Genomic DNA, 25,661 nt, shown 5'->3' with positions numbered 1-25,661 from the left:
TCGACGATCTTTGATTCGTACATTCCAGGTTCATGGGAGTCTGTGTACACGAGGGTCAACTGCACGCCCTCACAGAGTACATAAACGGCGGTAGCTTGGAACAGTTGATCATGTCGAGGCACACGCCTCTACCCCATCCGATCAGGATGAATCTGGCGAGAGACGTGGCACGGGGCATGACCTACCTCCACAGTCGTGGAGTCTTTCATCGGGATCTCACGTCGAAAAACGTGCTGATCAAGAAGGACGAAAGTACGTCGGAAATGACCGCCGTGGTGGGCGATTTTGGGCTGGCAGCGAAGATCCCGGATCCCAGTTCCGGATACAGGCTGAGCACCGTAGGCAGTCCCTATTGGATGTCACCGGAATGTCTGAAGGGTCAATGGTACGATCACAGGTCGGACGTTTTCTCGTTCGGTATAGTGGTCTGCGAGCTGATCGGCCGCGTGCCGGCCGATCCGGACGTTCTACCACGGTCAGATAACTTTGGCCTCGATTACCTGGCCGTGGCAGAGATCTGCGCGGCAGCTGATCCGCCGCCAGCCTTTCTGCAGCTTGCCTTCAATTGTTGCACTGTGAGTAGAATATTACTTTCCCGACATTTCCGACGCTCGCCTAACTTTTTCGTTCGGATTTTGTTTCAACTCTCTGACAGATCGAGTTTCCTTCGATTCTCAACGTTTCGTTCTCCTTCGAATCCGTTCTTCGTACGATAAGAAGTTCAAATTTACGACGTTCTTTTCTTAAATTGCTTCATCGAACTTATCGTATTCGTTAAAGATCGTCGGTATGTACGTACATATACGGTTGGTAATAGCATTTTACGCGCGTTGCAAAATCTCTGATGTCATTCTGCTCGTACCGGGAAACGTATATTCTTAGTCTGCAAACGTTTCACGGTCGCGTGAATCGCTCTGGTTTCAGTACGAGCCAAAATCAAGACCGACCTTCCACGAGATTACCTGCAGCCTGGACACTATGATCAACAACTACGAGGAGGAATCGAAGAACAATATCGGTAAACGTCAGTCCGTGGATCCTGCTCTCATGTCCAGCATGGACGAGATCACTCGAGAAGGACGACCGACGAAGCGCAAGACTGCTCGTCTACGGAGTCAATCGGCGGACGCGAGAGGCTGCGACAACGCAACGCCCTCCGACAAGGCTAGGTGTCATTCCGTGAGAAGGGTAGCGGAACTGGCCAGCAGAAGGGACCCGCATTACAGACCTATGACGGCGAATCCGTTCCACGCGTTGGGTGGCGTGAAGAAAATCCTTGGCAATTTGTTCTCCAGCTGCTTGGAGCTTCCGTCTCTGGAGGATGTCAGGCCAAGCGTCACAGATGCTATCGCCAAGTTCAAGCCCGCGCAGAACGACAGTATCGCGAAGATCTTGGACAGGAAAAAACCAAACTCGGAACCAAGCAGTCCGACCGCCAGGAAGAAATGGGAGAGAAAGGTAGGGATAGTAAGGTTGACTTTTTTTACCGGCGAACGTATAGGCGAAACTCGAACGCTAAATAGCAACGTGGTAATTAGAGGTGTCTAGGCGATCAAAGTAATTAGCCAGGTAGAGATCGCGTTTCGTTGGAGTTAATTAGAGATTAAACGATAATCCGGTTTTCAGGTGGCTACAAAGGCGGGCGCTGCCAGCTTGTTCACTCATCCGCTTTTCCGAGACGGATGGGAGCCAAGAAGGCGAGGTAGCTGCGAGTCGGGTTTTTGGAGCTGCGTCGGCGAAGATCTCAGCCCGGAGCCACCAAATCGTCGACACACCTCCACCTTGAGCAGCTCCGCGGCAAGCAGCTTGTTTTTATTGGACGACCATCGAACCAGCTCGATCTACACCGACTCGTCCGAAGATATAGCGAGCTTAGGAGGTGGTGACTCCTGTTGGGAGGATAGATTAAGCGGTATCGGGTCTTCCAGTAAAACTATTTCCAAGATCGTCGAGTATTTCGAGAGGAAGCAAGCAGGTAGCTTGCGACTTGCCGATCACGATGCCAGCTCTAGTAGGTTAACGTTCTTGAAAGCAAATTTAGAAGGTCCCGTTCCATTATGCAGTATCTCAGCCGCGCAGAGGTTGGTCGTTTGCGAGGGTGCGGTGCGCAGCAAATTGCCCTTGTTTGACAAAAAGTGATACACATCACTCGCACGTCGTACAGCAGTTCGTTCCATAGGGTTTCTTGGTTTTTTACCGATGTTTCTGGACCGCGTGAAAGCGCCTACACAGAGAAACGCTTCGACCCGATTTGTTCCACGTGGAACAGCGATGGCTATGTCGATGCGACAAAGATATTGAAAAAGAGTAGCGATCGGTGGAAAGTAGGGTCGAACGACGAAAGTAGTCGCGCGCGAAAGAAGAGCTAGAAAGATCGAAGAACGATTATATTTTTATTGGACTCTGCGATCGAAGTGGTTAAAGTTGGAACAGGGTCAGTATTAACCAGATTCGAATATCTGGTTCGAGTTCAATGAAAATATAGTCAAGTAGGAGTTGAGCGGACACTTCTCTAAAATCTAGTAACCCGACTGTGATGTTTTTTGATAATCTACATACATTATTGACCCATACTGCTATGTTTGAAGCTGTCGGCGCGAGTTTCCTCTTCCGCGTGCGACGATCGTTACATATTTCTCACCGCGTTAGTGCACTTTAAAAAAAAAAAAAAAAACTTTATACTCGATACAATAGCTGGTAAATTTTAAAAGAAGGTTCTTTCACTTTACACATGCCACAGGATATGTCAATAGTATTTTGCATGAAAATGAAACGTTTCTTGCGTTGTAGTTTGGAATATTTAGGAATTTTCAAACACCGTCAACCTATTTTCCTCGGACGTGCAATTTAGTAGAAGGAGATGAAGAAGTTAACGATTCAGAGGATCGAAAGAAGCAATACACGTTTCATTTTGAGACTGCGGCGATCCAATGCCAGTAGAAACGCTGCTCATGTTCTTACCTTTTGCAGTGCCTCGCAGTTCCTAGTTAGCCACCTCCGTCCTTATCCACGACAACCGATTTTTTATCAATTATTGACGACGATCATACAAAATCGAAATGTGAATGAACCGATCGTATTCATTTCTAAGTTGAAAACGGTTTTTTAATGCGTTACTAATCCCAACAATCGTCTCCTATTACTTGATTCGTGTTTGTACACGTTTCTTTTCGCGCCGATATCGACGTTGACATCGTTTAGCAGCGTTACACTCTTACATTAAATACCAGGATGTCGGGATAAGCAGCGAAAACTACGGCAATGTACAACAGAAGGCGGTATTATATTTTTCTATATGAATTCGAACATTGAAAACAAAATAAGTGAAACTACTTTTATTTTAAGAGCTTCTAACGTCAGATTTTAACAGATTTGTACGTATAAAGTAAAGTATATCGTTGGTATAATTTATATCTTTGTTTCTTGTAACGATCATTCGTACCTGTGCCGTTATTTTTTTTTTTTTTGCCGTATCGCCGTCTTTTTTTGTACAGTATCGTGTAAGTTGGTGAGGTAAAAGAATTCGTCAGGGCCTACGCTGTGCTTATACGAGTTTTTAATTACATTTTTGATCGAGTAAAGAATACTTCCCCAACGCGCGACGCCACGACGTGGTGTTTGATCGTTTTGCGCGTCGTAGATTAGTACTCAGGATGCGAAACGAGACACATAGTATATTTTGTTGACAGAGATACCGTGTCCTGAATATTTTTGTTGATATAAAAGAAATGGGACGATGGTCCACCACACACTGTGAAAGAGAGGGAGGGAGAGAAAGTATGCGAGAGAGAGAGAGAGAGAGAGAGAGTGAGAGAGAAAGAGAGCAAATGAAACTGATCTAGTCAGTGTATTATCGTCGGCGGCCTTATCTTTTGTATGTCGTAGCGCTAATTACTTAAGTGTTCCAAGGAAAGCGAACAAACAGAACACAGGTGGATGCAACACAACCTGTTCGAAGATACGATACATCGGTAGTCGTTGATAAAACGCGAAACGAACGTAACGAACCATTGGGAATAACGTTTTATCGTGAATGTTCGTCGAAGAACACACATGGAATTCAGATTGTGAACGACGATCTATCGAATGAATGAATGCATGTGAATATTTAGAAGCGTAAGAAGTCGTACGTGCTCCTTGGCTGCCTCGAAATCGTGTCTCTGTTATACGATAAAATACTTAGTTGTATAATTAGAATTTGTTGACTCGGAGCTTAGCGGGACAAGGAGACGAATTCGAGATGGCACGCGGAGCATATTAGTTTTTAGTTGCGCTCTTTTACGCGGATACAGTATCCTTGTAAGACTTTTGATGAGCACCGAATTGTTTTCCATAATGCCAGATATATTTTTTTTTTATAATTTCCTTTATATCGTGAGTCAATCGGCTTAATCGGTTTAAGTTATCTTCAATCTGGGATATCGTATCACGATTACAAGTCTGGTTCGTTCTCTATGAATTTCTTTTTTATATCCTTGAGAGTACTGTATGTGGGTAACAGAGGACGATTTGGGTAGGTACTATACCGCGCGTCAGCGTGTAAATCGTTTCGTCGCCCTGGTTGCGGGACGAGTCGAACCAAATTTCTACTAGAATAATAGGCAACTATACCTTTTTACTTGTCAGAGTTCGTTCACGGGTTCTACTTGATAAGACTGCGTGTTTGTTAAATATGTATGTAAGTAGTAAGTTGTCGATAATTCGCAGTCCCTTCTTCCTTGCCTAACGGAATGCACTGTCGACCAGAAGCCAAGATTTTTTTGTTTCGTCCCATCGAGTCGATACGAAAATAACGTAGAACTTTTTGTCAAAGCTTTTATTTTCGAGTGGATCGACGAATGTGTCATTTTAACTGTAGTCTTCCCAGCTATCAAAACGAAACTCTTACGTACCTGTTATTTTTGTATCGAGTCGATTATCATAGAACGATGCGTTCTGTTTTAACGCGTCAATCGGTACCTGAAGAAACATTGAAGCAAGGACTGCGAATGGGTTATTTTTAATAGTCGCGGACATATCAGGAGTGGGCATATCCTGAGAGAGTTGGTTGCTGGCGGAAGACGATTATCGAGGAGAAGAGAAGAATCACATGAATTTTGACGAACGTTTTGATGAACAGAAGCGAAAAAAAAAAAAAGGTTAGAGATTCTGTCTGCGTGCGTGTGTGAGAGAAAAAGAGAGAAAAGCGATGCTGTGAAAGTGTAACAGAGTACACGAGTAAAAGTACATCGGACTTGCAAGACCGAGAGGCGCATTTTTCTTCTTAAAGAGGGTTATTTATTTTAAGTAAAAACAGATATATTATAGATACACATAGAAGTCCATTTAAATCATCTCTTCCATACTTTTGACTACCGTTCGCGTGAACCGCCATGAAAGTGGATCGCATAGACACCAGCTGTACATATTATTACGAGAGAGAGAGAGAAAGAGAGGGATGGAAAAAAAGAAGAAATATAATACTATTTCAGCGATTCGTTTTGCGATTTCCAAGATTGAATCATCATATACAAAGTGGGATTTTTCGCTCTTATGATCGTCCGTTCGACATAAATGAAACAGATGGGGGAAATACAGATGTCGATGATAATAATTCTAATAGCTAAGAATTAGTTAACGGTAACGATGTGAAAAGAAAACAGATTTCAGCGAAGCTATATATATATATATATATTATATTATATATATTGTAAAAAAATTCCTATATACAAAAATAAAGTTAAGGCTCCAATTTTTACCAAAAACATGTTTAAAGCGTGCTTTATAAAGCCATCGATTTTTACTGACCGATGTTATCACGTTCCATAGTATCAGTAACTGAAAACACAAATTTCACGAAAACGTTAACAACTGATCATCAACAAACAACTACAAACAATAGGAAAAACCAATAAGAAATTGGACACATTCGTAAGAGTGGAAACATATCTTGAACGATGATTCCATAAATCTTGTTCCAAACAATTTTCACCGTTTAATTTCTTCAGCGTTCTCTATCGACCGAAAAGTATGGCCTTCCAAAGTCTTCCTCCGGTATCAAAGGTATGTACCTTGTCCTAGGATCCTTCTTCTTCTCGTACGCGTAAGGGAAGACCATGCTCCTCCTCGTCAAACTAGGTTTGCTACTTCTCGTTTCTATCGGTCTGGGGATTTTCTGAATGTGAGAGTGCGGCGAGTACGTAGAGCTCGTACTCGAAGAGCTCGGACCAACGTCTATGATATCATTCACGCTCGTCGACGATAATTCTTTCGTGTTCGGATCGATCAGAGGAATATACTTTCTCTCGTCTTTCCCGGAGGTAACAGCCTCGTCTGAATTATTTCTAGAGTCCTTTATCGTCGCAGCTTCCGCTTGAACAGCCTTATTCTGTATGTCGGTACCCACGCGAGACAAGCTAATCTCGTTAGAGACGTTATTCAGAGCCTCGGGAATTTCAATTTCGCTTCTAATCGTAATAGGTACCCAATCGTCCACTTTCGACGTACTACTCTCCGACGTTTGCGTGGACCAATTGTACTTTTCGTGTTCCCAGTTCAGAGACCTGGACGCGTTGAAATCTTTTCTAGATAAGGTGGTTAAAACGGTGGAACGTTCCATAGGTATCCATTCGTTGCTTTCGTCGATTCTCGTTGAATTTATCGTCTCTTTCTCCTGATAATTTGCCTCGATAATCGCAGGTACTTCCATCGACGTAGCGTTGGAAGAATTCATCGTTCTCCCCTCTCTTAAAACAGACTCATCTCGGTTCTGTCGTTCAAAGTCCTGTTGGTAGTTAGTTGTAGTCGACTCCGGTTCATTGGGCCCTTGATCCTCCGAAGCGATCTCCCCCAAGGGTGGAAAATATTTAGGCTCCTCGTATCGCGATCCAGTTACGAAACTGGGCGTGTACTGCGAAATCAGAGGAAGAAGGGTTTGCCTAGCATACCTTTCGGCTTGCGCCAGGATCCCAGCCAACCTTTCTGGCAAGAATTGTACCGTAAAAGCTCTGGACGTCGAGGAAGTCTCCTGTAATTCTTCCTTCTGCTTTTCACGACCGTGAATTTCATTTCTGGTGTTCTGTCTCGCCGAGCGTGGCCTCAAGATCGGCTCTGTGATTTCCGGAAATTTCAAAGACCTTCCTGTTTCCTTCTTATCGATTTGCAGTACAGGTTCCCGAATTTCTGGAAGGAACTCGGTCGTTGGTTCCACCGAAGGATTCGGAGAAGGACTTTTAGCGAACAAATTGGAACCAGAGAATCCTCTGCCTTTCTCAGTCTCTGAATTTTCCAGAGAATTCGAATCTCCATCGCTGGATATGTCGACGATGTTCCAAGGGTTCGAGCTACCGCCACGATCGCCCGTTTCCTCGAAGTTGTTCGTCTTAAAACTTTCCTTCCTCTCGATTATGCGCACATTTCGCTCCTTGGTAAATGGACCCAAACCTTTCGACGAGGACAACGACGCGATTCTCTCCTTCGAGAACGCTTCTATCGGGATACTGTCTTTCGCCTCGTAATTCTGTTCTTTGGTGAATGGCCCGATACCACCTGGTTTCTCTTGCAACAGACGTTCTAACGCCGGCGACGTTGAGTTATCCGATTCCACAGGAACGTTGCATTCGCCCGCGAAGAGAGGAAGCAGGACGGGTTTCCCAGATTCTAAGCTCAGACTCTTTTTGCAGACGGAGAGAGTCTTTCCAAAGCTGTCGATAATGGCTACTTTGTCGATGCTCCACGACACCAAACCTGAAGAGATCCAGCCGCTGTACGCCGTGTACTTGATCTGTAATATTTGGAACAGAATAAATAAGGTTTTTTATTACACTTTTATATGCATATACATCTCTGTTCGTAAGTATTAGGACAATTACAGTAAAACAAGATGAATTTGACAAATCGTTAGAAGATTATTAAAATTCGTACTCTTAGTATTTTGATGACATTTCTATTAGATGTTCTATTATATTTCATCTGCTTACTTTTGATATCGAGTTCTTACGTAATTCGCTTTAAATTCTTTCAACGATATCTAAATCAGGGAATTGCAGAGGAACCAATTTTGACAATAATTTTCGCATGATTTTTCTTTACAAATTTCGCAAATAATTTCCACACTTTTTTTACTATATATTTCGAATCGTCATTTTGTAGAAATACCATTCGATTAATTCCTTCCTAATTAACAATCTAGTTAGATCCTGCACAAAGCTGACAGAAGTGTCCTAATATTTCTAAACGGAGAATACTTACGTCGATCTATTGATTACCTCGATAGCTTCCAGATTGGAAATCGCAGGGTGCGGTACAACAATTTTCTGAAGAATCGAGCCAACCAAAAGCTCTTCGTCCTTTCGCGTCATCGCAAACGTATCGTTAAAAGATCCTTCTCCAACCAGAGTTACCTGCAGTTTCCCGTAACTCCTGGTGGGTCTTTCGCCGCGACTATTATACACTTTCACCTGGTACTGGTGAGCACAGAAAGGTTCTTCGTCTCTCGTTACCAGGTAAAGTTGTCCTCTGGCCGGTGATTCATCGCTGTAGTAGCCCATGTCGCCGCAAGGTCCGCCCATGCTGTTCGCACCGCAAGGAAAACACTCGCCGCGAAGAAGACCGTCGTATCCATTGTCGCATGGAAACGCTGGAAACCGACACTTTGGGCTTACGGAGTCGGTGAACAGCTTGTAGGCCCTTCGATGGTTACACAGGGATCTACCCTCCACAGCGCTCGCTGCAACGTGAAAATTTCTGATCAAATAATGCTTTTAACGCTTGTGCGGTAAAGTCTAAATTATCGTTGTCACGATTAACGAATATTTTATTTTATTTCACTTTGTTTTATATGGATAAAGCGAGGAGCTAATTGAAAAGGCTTTTTATTCCTGTGTGATAATTGGGCTACGGATTTTTATACATTTATACGAGATTATAAAGATGGAAAAATATTTATAAAATATTTAAAATGAAGTATTCGTCGTAATTTTTAGTAGCTGAGAGAAAGATTTTGCTGGAGTTTGCGTAAAAAGCCGCAGTCTAGTGGATAATTTAAATCTATTTAAGAAATAAAATCGTGCGTGCGTTTGGAAATGTAACTTGGGATATAACAAATATCAAAATATCAACACGAGTCGATACCAAGCTGCCTTAAGAGAAGAGAGTCAGAGGAGATCGCGATCGAGCATGGTCAGGACTTTTTTGAATATTCAAAGTATCTTTAGGCGACGTTTCACGGGGCCAGCGTGACCCGCTTTCTTTAGGACAAAGAATTCGATCCGCGTTGCGGAGAAGGTAACGCTATCCCGAACGACGGCGATCAACACTCGTGAAAAAGATCCCGCTTTCTAATCTCTGATTTATCGTGCCTCTTAGATTAGATTTTGCCAATAACTCGTAATAAGAACAAATTGTTATACAAAGGAATAGGAAACGGGTATCGTTAAGTATCGTTAACCCGTGAAAGTTTCAAAGATTTTACCGGCCTTTGCTCTATTATCCTCTTGTTCTGAATAGACTCGACGATATCGTAACCTTGTCGTAAGTGCGTCAAGTACATCAAGTTATAAAATACATAGAGTGCATTAAGTGAGTCAAGTGCATTACGTGCAGCACTTGTGCCAACGTGCGCGTGAATTGTACAAAGTGTAGGTAATATACATATGTGTATAAGTTTTATATGTGATGTGTCGTAGCAAGTAGGATGAATGAGATGAAGTTTTAGAATGTGAAAAATCCACACAATGCGCGTGATATGCAAAAATAAAATATAAAAGGTATACTCGTAATATTTAGATTAGATAAGACAATTTTCTATCCAGATTCCATCTTTTTTACCATTTTCATAAGAGTGTGAATTCGCACGAATATTCTCAGTTTGTTCAAAGGTATTCAAAGGTACCTGGTTGTTGCGTTTATTCGAAAATTACAATAAAAGCGGTGAGAAGCGTTCGATATGCGTTAAACATCATCAAGCGTTGTAACGCTCATAGCAGTGTATAATGGAAGAGACACTTACACCAGATAATATCCGATACGGCACCAAGGAACAGATTCGAGCAGCCTGTCTGCATTCTGCCCCCGTTGGGATAGAAATCGACGTCACCCATAGGCTGCCAGGATCCCAAACCACCGAGCAACAGTTGTTCACCGTTGCTGTGAATCACATCGACGAAGTTGGCATCCGTTTTGTCGAGTCGGGCTCTAGGATCCTGAGACTCGAACAGTGGTCCTGCAGGATCTAATCCTGTGAATCACGCAGATTCTTAGACAACGTTCTGGTTCAGGAATAACGCTCCAACAGAAATTCGTTCGTGCTATACCGTTGTTGCTGTTAATTAAGACAAAAGATGGAAAGTTCGATGTTCGAACGAGTATAAAGGAAATCTAAGCGGCTGGAGAAAAGCGCAGTTAATGGAAAATCGTTGATAAAGTAGAAAATCGAGATGAAAAAATCGTCGACGCGTGGAAAAGGATGGAAACATCGGAATGGCAACCGCGACGCGTTTACTTGGAACGCTTTTGCAAAAGACCTCGTCACAGTTTCTGGTGAACGGTCGCACGATTAAGATATGGATCAGAGGGTTGCTCAACCTCTCGCCGTTTTTCCAAGCCTGTCTCGATGCTCGTTCGCCGCGTTCGCGTATCGATCTTTCGCAGCCTTTTTCATTTGAATAAATGTCACACCGAGAAGGACAACGAATTCATAAACGCGTATACGAATATATTTATGCTTCGATGATCGCATCGATTAGCTTATTAAAGCGTAGCGGCGAGCGTACTCGATGATTTCTTAAAGCGAAGCATTTACCGAAGGATAGCTGCGAGAGAGAACTGGAAGGAAAAGTTTAATCGATTCGACGATTAATAAATAATCGTAGTTGCCCTTTACGCTCAGTCGAATTGGACTTTAACAGCTCGGATCTCCTTTTACCGATGGAAACTCGGCTCTCGAAGGACACCGAGAGACTACAGCTATCCGTAACACGTTGCTCAACTTGAGCGCGACAACTGCATCGCGTTGCCCAAATACAGAGCGAACGAGGGCAATCGTTAACGCGCCACAAATAAATCACGAACAGCTGCGTACGGAGAAAAGCGTTGCATAATGGGTTCCGCCGTACCTGTGATTCTGGAGACGTTTCCCAGCTCAGCGCCAGCAAATCCAGCCACGTGAGCACCCAGGCTGAAACCGATCAAATGAACCTTCTCCAAAGGTACGTTCAAACTTCGCACCAGCTTGGCTAATTGTCGGCCGACCAGACGAGTGTTGGCAGCCGCCCTCACGTAGTTGGGAACTGCGCTTCCTGGTCCCCAGTCGACGCATACTGAAAAGATACGCTCGGCCTGAGGATGAAGCTCGTTAAAGTGAAAAGAGAAATTTACGTTGACTGCATGGCCAGGTGGTAAGAGGGCAATGAAACTTTCTGATACCAACCGTGAATAAGCGTTTGGCGTGTGATCGACTCCTCGTTTTTATACCAAACAGTTGTTTCGCGTAAAGTTTTGTACGAGATCTATCGTCGCGAATTGACCGTGGATCTTTATGCATTCGCGAGAAATGAGGAAATGTAAAAATGTCTTCGATCGTGTTTACAGAAATACGAATCTGCATAAATATTCACGGTCTATCGTACGTAGTCATGGAACTAGAAAGAATCACTACCAACCTATATTACATTCATGCACAGTCATTAGCGCGGATCTCATTTCATAAACCCAGACATGATCGCAGCTGGATCCGAATCCATGCACGATCACTTTGGTGGGTAGATCGGGATCTATGGCACGGTGTGCGTTATCGTTTATGTCATCGGCGGGAACTTCCATCGGAATCGATCTTGCCTTTCTGCTACCGTACACTAGAAATCTGCGACATACCGAAACAAATAATTAAAACCAATTTCATATTTCGTCGAGTGCTCGTTCTAATTAATTGCCGATGGAATTACAAAAGATCTAGGAAAAAGAGACGCTAGCGAAGGCGACTCGTTAACGCCACCTGGTCGCACGATCGAGTCGAAATAACACGCTAAAAGAAAGTATCGCAGGTGTATTTCTTCTCTATAAGCCACGCAACAATCCAAACCGATCAACCGTATTAACGTTAAACAACTCGATTTCTGGAAAGTTAAATATCGATCGTATATTCGTGTAGTAAAATTGAGAAACTTGTAAAACACAAAGTTGATCAATTTGGCTTCCCAGTGGTTCATATATCCACCCATGCGCGATTGCGCTTATTCGTAAATGCAACTAGGCGCGCTTCTTACAACGCATCGCCTTACTTACGAAAAATGTAACGAAACTACGGGCGTGCTTTTGCTAAGCTAGATATCCTCGCGTTATCTCGACGCTGCGCGAAATAACGGTAATCGTCGCAAAGGAAACATAGTTTAGTCGTGAGAAGGAGCGCGATCGTACGTTAAAGCTGCATCGCTGCATTTAGCGAAAGATTCGTAAGAGATGTAAAAATCTGGATGCATTTATGACGAGACCGACGCGACTGATTAAAATAGACCATAGATAGAAAATCACGGTCTACTCCGTATCATTTCGCGTGATAGTTTATGTTGCAATACCTAGTGCCAACATCCTTAGGTGGTGACGGGAGCATCTCCAGGTAACTGAACGGTCCTGTGTCTTCGAAACAGCCGACATCCTCGTAGCAAACCTTCGAGACTTCTCTCTTGGTCCTATGATGAAATTGCTTGTGCAACGTCCACTGTCGCATAGATTCGACGACCGCTCGAAAAATTTCGGCATCGTTCTTCTCGTCCGCGGATTCGTCGAGAGGCGTCGGCCACTCTTGCGCAACCGTCGGGTCTCCTGTAAAAACGATGCAATGAATATAATTGAAACGCCTTGTGCTTCTTTCGCAATCGAAGTTCCGATTCTCCCTTTCCCTTCGATCGAACAGCGAGTTGTTGAGAATCGCGTCGAGTTTTCTACAAACAGAACGGTACTCGGAAGACAAGATGGTGAATCGAGTAATTTGCGTTGGAAATTTTACTTCCATCCTACCGGCAAGCATGTATTTACCATAAATCTATTTTGGTCTTGTTATTAAATCTTTTTCGTATATCCCGTGAAGCTTCCCGTATGAAAAAATTGATACACCGTGCATCATCGTAATATTATCTTTTTAGTCGCGTATATTTTTCTACTCTGTGCAAGTTTGTATACTCTAATGGAAACTTCTCGGAAAAATAAATACATTTTTTTCAGAATACTGCGCGATTATACCGCTCTCGTCGCGTGTTTCATTTCCCGCTAAACCGTTTAACCTTCGTCCAACGAGACCCGTTTCAACAGTCAGCGACTCTTCTAACGCGTATAGCGCGGGACAGCGTCTTTTATTTTGCGCATCTGGGAATGCAAAGAGTCGATAAACTCGATTACCGATGCACCTGAACCAGATTGTCGGACGAGAACGGCTGCCAGCACTCGATCGAACAAGAAAGTCGCTGGACCGATCGATACACCAAATTGTTCGGAACGAATCGAAGATTTGGGATCCGAACTACACGCATCGCAGGTCGGATTGATAGATTCGCGCGAAACTTCGTAACGGTTTCCTTGGCTCGTTGCACCGTTATTAGCATAACGCCTGAATAACAATCTCCTGGAACGCAATTTTTTTTCTTCAAGCTTGACGCCACACAGGAAGACATCGATGTAACTCGGCAAGTAAACCAAGCCTGCTTCCTTCTCTTACGCCGCTGCCGGCCAACAAAAGGCCGAGATTTTGCGAACGAGAAACTCAACGATCGAAACGCTAACGAGCTGCCTCGAAGACACCCGTCCAACAAAACCTGTCTACCGGCCGCAGCCTCCGACGCGATATTCGTGAGAAGGGAAAGTTTAAGCGATCGATAAGTCGATCCGGCAACCTGTCGGCCCACGAGCATTAGAAAATTGCGGCTGATTTATCGACCGGCAGATCGATGCCGAGGAACTCACGTGTCCAGCACGGAAAGTGTAATTAGACTCGCAGTAACTGCGAATCCTTTCGAGATATCGCGCAGATACTCGTTCCAATACTTCCAATTATCGCGTATATTGAAGATTCTATATTCTGCGTTGCTATCGCTGTGATACAGCGATCTAGTGATTTACACAAGTCGGTCTTCGCGCATAAAATCAGGATGACCTCAACCTTAATTTCGAATAATTGGATACCAATACCGGATTTGAATTTCTAAATTTCTCTTTTAGATATTTCCACGTCGAAATTTACGCAAAAGTTCGAAGTATTATTGCACCAGACTTACTTGTACGCTATTTGGGTCGTAGAATTTTTATTGCCTACACCATAAGCGTTAAAGCGATCTTGGGAAGTACGTTACATCGAAGATCCAATTTTATCCAAGGCATTCTCCTTTTAATGGAAGAACTTTGCACCTGTCGCTCGGGGATCGGGGATCGTGGAGTCGCGGATCAGGATCGCGACTGTCTCCTGAACTTACGACCTAGATCCGCGAGCCGACGTGAAAAAAACTGAAAGGCAGAGGGATCGCGATATCTGAAAGAATAAGCGTCTGGAGGAACAAGTTCTCGAGCAACGGTTCCGATCTTAAGAAGCGAATAACCAACGATTCGTCGGTAATTGGAACGTCTGGATAAAAGTAATAAAAAGATTAGCGTTGTGTGGGACGAGACAGAGGCGGCTAAAAGTAAAACGCGGAAAGAAAATCGGACGAAGAAAGTTGCTCGTATCGACGCGGCGAGGTCAGTCGAGATAAGAAAGAGAAACTCTTTTTGTTCAAACGGTCGATTATCTCGCCAGAGATCGGAAGAGAATACGAGCGGAGGCGGTATATTCGCCCGCGAACAGGCAACCACGATCGCAGCGGCGGTGGATGAACCGACCGGACGAGTCTAGCCGGGGAGAAATTCGGAAAAAGAAAGCCGGGTGCCCGAGGAATAGGCCGTTAATGGTCAGCTAGATCGGAGAGCGGTTCGAGTTGCTGGAGTTTTTGTTCGTCGAACGAGCGTCTGGCAAAAGGAGCATGATCTCGAGTCAGGGAGAGGCATGGAAAAGGGAAATCAGCAGAGTTGAAATCAGGACTGACCGTGTGTGACTCGGGCGACCGATCCGAGCACCTCATCGCCTCGTTTAAAAGCCGGCGGGTGACTTTCCAACGACGATTCGCCGCGGAAAAATCGCAGGCCGACAGCGCTTCCACGCCTAAACATACGTTTATACGGCGATTTCCGTGCGACATAATACGCTAATACGGTTTTGCGTAGCCTGCCCTCGTCGGTCGCGTAATTTTTTCATAGCAACGAATTGTTATATTCCGTCGTTTGTCGATTTTTAACTAAAGATTGCAATGCAAAGATTTATATCGTCCGGAGTATCTCCCTCCTATATTTTACTCTTGAACGCGTACTTTATACGGATACTGCGATACGCGTGTATCTTCGTACGAAAGAGGGTTAGCTCAGCGTCCGTCTATTCGAGTCTAGTGGAGGAGGCTGTGTCAAGGTTTCTGTAGGAACGACTAGCGCGGACGATCGAGTCTGACCGTTTTACGCATCGTCAATGATAATTAGTACGTGCCACTTGACCGACGAATCGAAAACGAAGCCAACGGTGCCGAGCGGAACCGCAAACCCGGCGATTCTTCGATTCCTCGAATTTCCTTGCTACATCCGTTCGTATACTAATAAATTCCAGAGTCTGCGGATTCCGACGTCGCGATGACTCGAGCGAAATTGCATTTCGATCGACGACGACGACGTTCGGATTGTTCGTTCGAACGGCATAATCGCGTATTTTGTATAGCTAGGGAGAAACACAGACAAACGTAATTGCCGGTGTTAACGGAGATTCGATCTAAAAACCGACGCGATATCTTGATAGCGCAGGCGATATCCATCAATTATACACCTGACAGAGTCGTTAGATCGCTCGACGAGCGTGTATCCTGCGAGACAACCAGACTGCGTGAATAATTAAACACAGATAGCCGATCGTTTAACGAAATGGAAAACATAGCTATGACGTGTCGAGCCCCGATTCTATTTTTTCGTATCATTAATACACCGACAAGTTTACGTAATTCCAGGAAAAATTCTATATCGGTTACGAAATAGCCGCAATATACATCAGTCGGGCAAATATCGAACCAGATTTCGTTCTTTCTTTGGGTCGAGGCAATATTCGCTTATATCATGGTTAATTCACGAACATCCAATTACGGTATAAAAATTTTCTCTCTTTTTAGAGCTACTGGAAAAACTTTGCAGCAACTTGTTATAAAACGCGAATATCACGATTGAACTGATTGCCATGCAATCGGAGAACGACCAAGTGGTATACGACTTTCGATCGATCGAAAAAATCTAGCGTTTCTTCATCGTGAATATGATTGATAAGATTAATGAAAGCGTTAACTAGGGGAGTAAGATGGACGCCGATCGCATACGCGATCGTTTCAGCGTAGATGACTCCTTGGATGACACGAGCGAAGCTTTCGAAATCGCTTTAGAATATTGCTTCACCTTCGATAACCGTAATGAAACCACCTTCCAGTGCATTTATAATTCGATCGCGTATATATACGTTGATGATGTCGCAATCGAGACGTTTGAATCAATAATTCAAGCCCGATGATCGCTCAGTCTGGAAACTACCATTGCATTTCAGCCAACGAGAGCGTCGAGCGCGCATAACGTTGATTTCAAGCGAGATGTCCAAGTAACGATTATGGTCGAGCGACGATACTCATTGCGAATAACGATTAAATCTTCCAACGTGTCCTTTGTAATTCTAGATAGATGTTAGAAGAGATTAGACATTGGACATGTAGGTACATAGGCGACACGAAGATGGCATCGGTACAGAGATTTAACGGTACAGAGATACTTTAAACGCTCTCTGCAACGGGATTCCTTCGGATACGTCACCTCTATTAGTGCAACTGCCATGATTTATCACCTGGTTCTTAAATAAAAACAGCTGATGTAAGTTCAACGATGTTTTAACCCATTGTTAATATAATGTTCAAACGATCCATTACTCTGTACAACACGAATAATTTTTTCGCTTCGTTTTTAGTATACACTTAGAAATGAGCGACTCTATTATACTTTGTCCATAATCTTTGTTAATTTACACGCGTTAACTACTTTCTCTATATTATTCTTACCCGATACAGATGAATTTTTATTACTAGATATCTATTACATTTATTTTCCCATGCTTTTAAAATGTTCCTCGTTCTATTCAGAAAACCTAGTAGAGTAATTTTAACTTTGATTATTGCGCGAACGAATAAATCTTGGCCCCTCGATCACCACCTCCTCGTTTTGAAAAGATATTCGCACATTCCGCATGCACGACGCAATTTATTGCTCTCGAACAAAAGTGGATACAGAGGAAACGACTGACAAAAACAAAACGCGCAACAATCGCGCTTACCCAACACCGCCATTGTTCCGATATCTCTGGTATCGCGTGTATCCGGATCCCTCGTAATCGCTATCGACGAATTTCTAGACCGAACAATCCCATCGTGGAACAATGGTGCAGTAAAGGAACAATTTCTTGCGCGAAGAACACGAAACCAGCTGTATGTAGGACACAGCGGTGATCTGATAACGAGCTGGTTCTCACAATGAGAAGGGATAATTTCTGGTAGCACGTTGGATACTCACTGTTCGTCCTTTTCACGACCGTGTTTGTTCTTTGAACAACGTAACGATGAATCGCGGTGGATGTAGGCGATGCGATGGATCGATTTGGATCCTAGCGTGCACGATCGAATAACTTTCTTATCTCTATATCTTCTTTGACAAATTCTTTTTATTTTCCAATGGATATATCGTTAAACATTTTTGAAACACAAAAGTCTGGATCCTTCGTTTTTGAATGCTTTTACATAGAAAATGCAAACGTTCGAAATATTAAATAACGAAGCCAGTATCCTCGATCTTTGGACGTTTCTACGTCGAAATCGGCAAAACTTGATTAATCGAAACTTAATTCTTACTCATACACTCGTTGTATATCCGTAGCACTTTAGTCACCTACATAAGGGTTAAAGAACTTAGTAACACAGTATCCAGCGAGTCGAGGTCATCGAACTCCGATCGCATAATCAGCGTTCTCTTATCCGCGGATCAGTGTTCCGTTCGCGAGCTGTCTATTCGTCATGCACCAGTCTTCTCGATTCAATTCACTTTTCACGACCCAAATTCGGACACGAACGTACTCACGTACGTTAGATTTATGTTTGAATTTTGACCAGGTCTTTTAGGTGGAAAATGTCGAGTGTGGAACCGTTATACCGTATTCTTCTACTTGGCACCGATACTCCGCTGTCCCTATCCTGCTGACCTTAAAACTGAATTCATGGCCTGGCCTCTGGCATTCACCGAGGAAACCCGTTACGAAACTCTGCCTTCGATCTTAAAGGAACTTCGCTATATAGGCTATATCGCGTGTTATCGAACGACACGAGTGACTCACGAAAAAAAAAAAAGAAAACCGAGTCGGGTTTTCTTCCTGAAGAGGAGGAGATATGGAAATCCGTCGCTAAGATCGGAAGACAAGTGGCTGATCGTTTTGGAACGGAAATACGGTTCGATTCACGGATATGCGGAGGAGCTTGAAAGCGAAAAGAAAGCGATGAAAGAGGAAAAATAGGCGTGAATTAAAAATACGTCGCGTGTCGTGGTAATGGATCATGTCGAAGTAATTGCTTCGAGAAAAACCTACATCTTTACTTTCGTATATCCGTGACCCGGAGACCGCTGTTACGAAGAGAATAGAACTTGATGAAACGAACATTCCTAAATAAGGAGAGGTCCATATTACTGTGCCCTTGAATATAAATTATATTTCGGTTTACAAGGTCTAGAAACAAAAGAGCTGCAAGTAGATTTCTATTGCTGTTTCTAGTTGCCTTCGGCTAAAGCTACAAGGTTAACTTTTTGGTAATGTCCTTTGTTCCTATAAATATGCTCCCTATCGCGTCTATTGCATCGTAACACTATAAAGAGCAAGGATCTGGATCAACGTGCATTATACTTATACCTATGCCTTTATTTATTTCAATATATTTTTCTATTACACTCCACATCCACTCGTTCCTCTATCGGTCAACCTCAAAATAGTCAGGTGATAAAAGAACGACACGAGGAATCAAGCGGAGAGCCTTTCGCTTAGTTACGTTCGGAGACAGGAAGATGGAAGTATTTTTTACTCTGAGCAACGAGCCTTCCGCGAGCTCGCTGCTTTTGCATCTGAAAGGATCCACGCGGAAAGTGGCCGCATCGCGTGACGATAGTGGTCGATGAAAGTTACCGATCCTTACGACTACGCCTTTCTCGTTTCACCGTTGGCAAAGATACAATAAATCTACTCTCAAGGTCTCCGAGTGTTGTCGCCTCCCAACGATAATCGGATCGGTGAATTAGCATGGTATGTGCTCCTCTCGCGGTACTCTATTTCCGAAACGATCGATACCGTGTAGAAAAAGGACGAAAAATGTAGAAGGACTAAAATTATCCATAACGAATTTCTGGAAATACGATATTACGATGTAATATAATACCGAAATTTGCGAAACAAAAAGAACTAAACCGAAAGTTAATGGTCGCGTACTTCATATTACGTGTAAACATGTATGAAAGAAAATAGGAAGCGTTTGTAGTCAAACGCGTCCATAAATTGGAACGATAGCCACGAGAAGTCGGAAGATCGTGAACAGCTCTCACTGGTCAGACTAAGCACCGATAAATTTCTAACCGGAAGGCTGCCGGTTAAAGAGAAAGAGAATAAGAGCGGCAAGTGGACAATAGCTCGTTCTTTCGCAATCTGCAACGATGAGCGTTCACCTTGCTTCGAATGTTCGTCGCGTTTTTCGCTTCCTATTTCGGAAATCCGAGTGCACATTTTGGGACATTAAAATCATTGGAAAGTTGCAACGTCCGAAAGTCGATAGATCTTTTAATGGATAGAAGAAAGTCGTTAGATATTTGCTTCTTTAAACGCAAAATATAGACACGTTTGATCGACATACGTGCGCGTTCAATAATCAACGGTGAAAAATGAAATAGTAATAAGTACAGAGAAAGTTGGCGGAGGCGGTGAACGGCAATGAAATATGTGAAAATTAAATTTTCAAGCGATGTCGTATACGATAATTGGAAGAGGGTGCGGTTTAAGTATTACGCTTTCAAGAATAACTTCTCTCTTTGTATAACACTTAAGCGTCTTGTCGACATCTGCTGAAGTAACGTTTGCCTTCGAAGCGGTGTCTAAAATGTCCGAGATATTTGCACAAAAGTAGGCTCGCGATTAGTGAAAGTATTACTTTTAAAAAGATTGTATTTTTAGCCGTTGATATCGTTTGTACGAGTATCCTTAAACGATCTAATCGGTCGTTTTAAAGTGGTTCCTAGAAGGAATCTCGAAGATATTAGTTTTCAGTATAAATAATGACCAATCGTCCGCCTCGTAAGGTGTTAGCTGATCGCTGATCGAAGAGGATTCACGAGGAGAGCGGAAAGAGGAAACGGACATCGTTTGGCGGAGAAAGTATCTGCTAACTTCTACGAGTACTCGGTGGTCTCTTCCTACGTGCATCGAAACACTCGTAAAGATTTTACGTCCACCGTATATCTTGGTTCCCATCCTCGTGCAAAAGTATGTTAACCCGGATCCAGAAGAGATTGGGAAACGTTTCGATCGCTGCACCGATTACCTATGCTTCTCGTGGGCGGGCCGAGCAGAAGTTGTCCGAGTTTATCGACATAGAAATATCTAAATTCCATTGCTGTAACGAGATAGCAATTCCTATGGAACCATATGTCCACGGTTGATTGGCTTTTCGTAACATGCGACGTTAAAAGGTAGTATGCACGAGAAGAAACAATTAACAGAAATATTTGAAATATTTAAGGTAATGGATTATATCGCGCAATTGTCGACGCGTGTTGCTCGGTGCCAACTTCCTTCCTACGTTTTCCTGTCAGAACTCGATCAACGCTATTCTGTTTATAGTCACGCAACGCGAAACAGTCACGACCCATTATCGCGCTAAGAAGAAAAAATTACAGGTAGCATTTCTGTCCTTTCGAAGGCAACAACGAATTCGAACAGACCACAGACCGTGTTAACGTTTCACGGTGTACGATCGTAAAATGATCTTGGGAATAATCCTAAATATAATATTGCCTTGAGAAATATCACGCCATAGAAAGAAATTAACTTCCTCAAATTTATCACGACTATGACAAAATTATTTCCAGCGAACGTTTACTTTTTGCTTCAATCGCAACTAACTTGATCGCGTAACTAACTGATTTTGATCTTGTTATGTAATGACTAATGGAAGCGTCATTGATCTCGAGAGAAGTCTAGGCTGAAGCCTTGACGAGGAATAAATTACACGATAGACGTCGATTGTCCGGTCGTGCGCGAATTCATTCTCGCATCATCGAATTCTCACGTTCCGTTCCCGTTCGCGACATAATCGGAATCGAACCTACCGAGGATTTCTTTCCATCCTCTTCCTTCTTTTCTCACTGTCGCAACGCGTCGTATTTCCGCCCCGTTGACTACGATGACACCGAAATCACCAACAGGATAAAGCCAGAGAATGACGTGCAATTATATTCCGGACGTGCAACAACGGAAGAGGAAGATAGTTTGCTAACCCTGGCCTGTTGTGGAACGGTATTTCAAAATTACTCTGCACCTCGATGGCTGCGCGGTTAACTACCACTTATTATCTGCACGTAGCTTTCTATTTAATTGATAAATTGAATTCTATCAGCGAGGCGTTTAACGGTCGCTTCCATTTGACGGTAAATTAAAAAGAGAATTTTACAAAGCGATCCTCCTTTTCATCGACATTCTATGACGATGAACGAGCACGAGCTTCGCGTAAAATTCGATGTTCGCTTCTAACATCCATTATTTTATGCATACGCACATTGACCCTCTGAAATCGACGAGACACGTTGAGCGTAGTGATACGCTAATTTGCAATGCACGTGTCGGCTAGTTTTCTGGCTTCTGACATAAAATTTAGAAGCGCACAGACGTCCTAATATTCTGATGACCTACTGCCGAATCATTTTAACGTTGCGCGCCGACGCACGATCCGACTGGGTCACGAAATTCGAACGTCCCGTTTACGAACCGATTCCTGTCCGATCGCCAGTTTGACGCGTCCAACTCTACCATCATCTTTCGCTAGAGAGATTCTACGCGCGAAAAACTACAGATAACATTCTGGTCGAGAAAGGTTGGATCCGGCACGAGTCGGTTGACAAACCTGATTCACGTCAAAAGCTGATGACGTGACACTTGCATCGAGGAAATTAGACGCGACGCACAATAGCCGTAGCAACAATTTGGAACGATAGCGCGTGTGAATCATCGAGAATAGAAAATGGAGGTGTGTATCCATCTCGATGAAATGTCGTGAACGTACTATGCGTCCGAAATATACGCCGATAAAATCTGCCATTGTACACACCGTATTGAAAGTAGGTTATTACTGAAAAAGAAAGCGTTTACAGACTGAAATTTGTTCGGGACATTTTCATTGTTTCGATTATAGAGTAGATTCTATGTGAAAACGTGTCGAATTAATTATAAAAGAAAACGATTAACAGAGGGAGTCTTACATAGGTATGAAATTTCCCTAGTTCCGAAAATTCTTCCTTCTTTCCATAGTATGCTAAGCATTAAATGAATAATTACACTTTTTTTTACTTCCTGCAGATTTTTTTAGATTGACCTATGAGTCACGAGATAACGAGAATTAAGATCTCTCTGTTAAGGAAAGTAACTGGAGTAAGTTCATGGTCATGGGAGCAATAAAAATTTATGTATATACACGTATGCATGTCACGAATTTACGTTACACAAATGTAACATGATTGCGCCGTCTAAGCAAATAAAAAGTTCGTCGAACTTTGTCTTTTTTGACGATCGTCAAAGTACCTTATACGCTTTAGCGTTACGACATTGAATATTTTAACGCGCCAGTCATGCACAGTACCTGTTACCTTTTCCATTTTTGGCTTAAATATCTTTTACTCAAATTTTTGTGGAATTTCACGACCCTATCCATAGACGTCACTTTCGCAAATGATCGTCGCGTGTTTCGCACGGTGAACGCTCGTGAACGACCGAAACGCGGGGAAATTTATTCGCAAATTTCGTGTACCAGTCGACTCGACTTTTCGAGACAACTTACACGAAACCTCGGCGATGCGTGCAATAATATCAGTGCTGCGACAGAGTTGCTTTCACTGACTCTGGAATAATTTCATTACAATAAGCTGGTCATGAAAGTTTCGTACCTACATACGTGTTTTCGTATCCGTCATGGTTCACCATTTTCAAGCGATCGTCTATCGATCGTTGAACGCGAATTGACAGTATATGTTACCGTTCCTTTTAATTCCGTACATTACAATCGTAATAATCTTTATAAGCTGTGAGTCTTTCCAATACAAAGCAAGATAATCTCAAATTTAGCTACAAAAACATAAAAGAGCGATTTGTTGGTTACTTGCATCGAATATTATAATCTTTGTGCACTGCGATCTTTTAGCGATGGTAACGTAAATTGACGATGCGGTTCACGAGTGCAATCAGACTCGGGGAAAAAGTTCCTCGAGCCTCGCCCAACGACGTAAGTGAAAACAGACGTTAGTAGATAGGTACCGGTTAGGAAACACGCTTAAAATTTGAGGCATCGTCGTTGATGACCTCAACGTCCGATTACATGATTAAATAATTGTCCTCGATTCGTTAACGGTTAATAGAACGGAATTTACAAAGTGTACGCCGAGGGAATGAAGAAGCATCGCGATTAATAATACAAGTCAGCCGAACATATTAGGTGTTTACCTCGTTTATCGAACTTCTAATTAATAGTTTCCATTCAACGTCAGAACAGACGTGCTAATCGAATCAAATCAAAAAAAGTCAAACGACTAATAATACTAATAAAATATGGTACTTATAACTGAAAATGATTGAAATTTGGTGTAGAAATTATTCAAAAAATCACCGGTGAAAAATAATAAAAATATAAAGAAACATACCATAGAGGCTGATGCATCCGAGTATCCAAAAACTTAACAAGAGTTTGTTAATCATCTCACGTTGGTGGACCGGCCGGAGAGACGAGTCTTTTTTTCAAAAATCCATCGTTCGCGTACCGATTTGAAAATCCAAGGAGAGCACGTGTTCACAGTTCGCGAATCTTTCAAACACGCAAGGATCAATGTTCTTTCATTCTCTTGACAGCTTCGTTGATCAACGAAAAATTGTACGAAACAAAGGAGAAACTGTTAAACGCTCGAAGTCAGACAGAAAACATAGACGATCGATCGAAGTTGCCGTGACTTGCTCGATCCTCGAAGCAATAGTTCTTTTTTTTTTTTTTATGCTTCTCTTTATCGATTTTCCCTCGTTGTTCGATGAATAACAGTGTCTCTTAGAATTTACATAACTTTCGTTCCATCCACTTTCTCCAAATTGCCGATTTAATTAAAACAAATTTCGTTTTATGGCGAATAGTCTGTGATTTTAAAGGAAACTCTTTTAAAGGTAGTTCTCGAAGGAAAAGATGGAAACGAGATCGACTTTAAAAAATCGTAATTGTCAAAGAAAGGCGCTTTTTTTCAGCTGGCTGAATTCTTCAACTTCTCCTGCTTTCTCCTTCTAAAGACTTGGCGTACTTTTAAACGCTCAAGCGATCAACGATCGAGCGCACCGCTCATACGATTTATACTTGCACGATGATGTTTACTTGGCTGATGAAAAGTTTGTTCGCGTGGTTTACCGATCGTTTACGATCCGGACACTCTTGCAATACAATCGCATTATCAATCCGCAGATAACCGAAAGAAACGACGTCGTTTCATGTCAATGTTTTATAATCGACGATCAAATTGCAATCGAGGAGTACTCTTCCAGCGAACGTAGCGATGAATTAACGGAAATCGATAAGATACAATCAACGTCGATTCGCTAGATTTCGAATAGCTTGATCGTTCGATCACCGATATATCACGCGATATTGCACAGATTTCGCGTTTTCATTGTCCGGATCGCTTTCGAGGCGATCTCGAAGCTCGGTTTTCACAGAGCGGCGCACTCCGGCAAAACGAGAAGCCTGGAGCGCCAGCAGAAACTAAGAGAGAGTTTGTGCGATCGTGCTACACCTGCAGGAACACCAGAGCTGCTACCTCGTGGCCTACTATAACAGAACTGACTCCCACCATAGTGTGACCACGTCTCTTTACTTGCCATAAGCGAACGGTGTTTACTCGCCGTGTCTTCCGACGACGATCATTCCCTCCATTCCGATCTCTTCGCGATGTTATCCACGACAACTTTGCCTTTCCGTTCTTCCATCGGTTCACTGAACATTCAAAGGGATTTATTATCGTTTCCTTCAGGGTATTTAAATGAAATTCCTCCTCTAGACTCTCTTTTCTACGCCTATTAATCCTTGCTATAATACTGCCAAATAAAAACATACTGTGTATATATATATATAAATAAAATTCTAATATTCAGAATAGAACCATCGTATTGCAAATTGTCTTCTTTATTTAAATTGCAAACTATCGTTTCTATAAAACTTTTTTGTAAAATTTTGATAAATAGTTTTAGAATATTTTAGAAAACGACATTACTTTCCTGT

General features: G+C 42.8%; 2 protein-coding genes across 4 annotated transcripts in view; one reads left to right on the top strand and one right to left on the bottom strand.

The window, feature by feature from the left end:
- Cdi (serine/threonine kinase) overlaps positions 1 to 5,451 on the top strand; it is an 80,169-nt gene extending 74,718 nt beyond the window's left edge. For all 3 annotated transcript variants that reach the window (XM_072021404.1, XM_072021402.1, XM_072021403.1), the window contains exons 4-6: positions 29 to 575; positions 925 to 1,458; positions 1,627 to 5,451. In XM_072021404.1, the coding sequence (XP_071877505.1) occupies positions 29 to 575; positions 925 to 1,458; positions 1,627 to 2,139 (1,594 nt within the window). In that variant the 3' untranslated portion in view covers positions 2,140 to 5,451. The remainder of the gene's footprint in view (positions 1 to 28; positions 576 to 924; positions 1,459 to 1,626) is intronic.
- A 204-nt stretch (positions 5,452 to 5,655) lies between these two features.
- Positions 5,656 to 25,238, bottom strand: LOC139996893 (uncharacterized). The gene is made up of 7 exons (XM_072021405.1): positions 24,052 to 25,238; positions 12,552 to 12,798; positions 11,640 to 11,839; positions 11,094 to 11,297; positions 9,989 to 10,216; positions 8,247 to 8,707; positions 5,656 to 7,762 (listed from the first exon to the last, which is right to left on the bottom strand). The coding sequence occupies exons 1-7, from the start codon at positions 24,104 to 24,106 to the stop codon at positions 5,984 to 5,986; spliced, it is 3,174 nt and encodes a 1,057-aa protein (XP_071877506.1). The 5' UTR covers positions 24,107 to 25,238; the 3' UTR covers positions 5,656 to 5,983.
- Positions 25,239 to 25,661: the final 423 nt, after the last annotated feature.

The sequence above is a fragment of the Bombus fervidus genome, chromosome 19 (genome assembly GCF_041682495.2).
Source record: "Bombus fervidus isolate BK054 chromosome 19, iyBomFerv1, whole genome shotgun sequence".
NCBI lineage: Eukaryota > Metazoa > Arthropoda > Insecta > Hymenoptera > Apidae > Bombus > Bombus fervidus.
The sequence above is the reverse complement of the archived record's forward strand: the minus strand, read 5'-3'. Positions and strand labels throughout refer to the sequence as shown.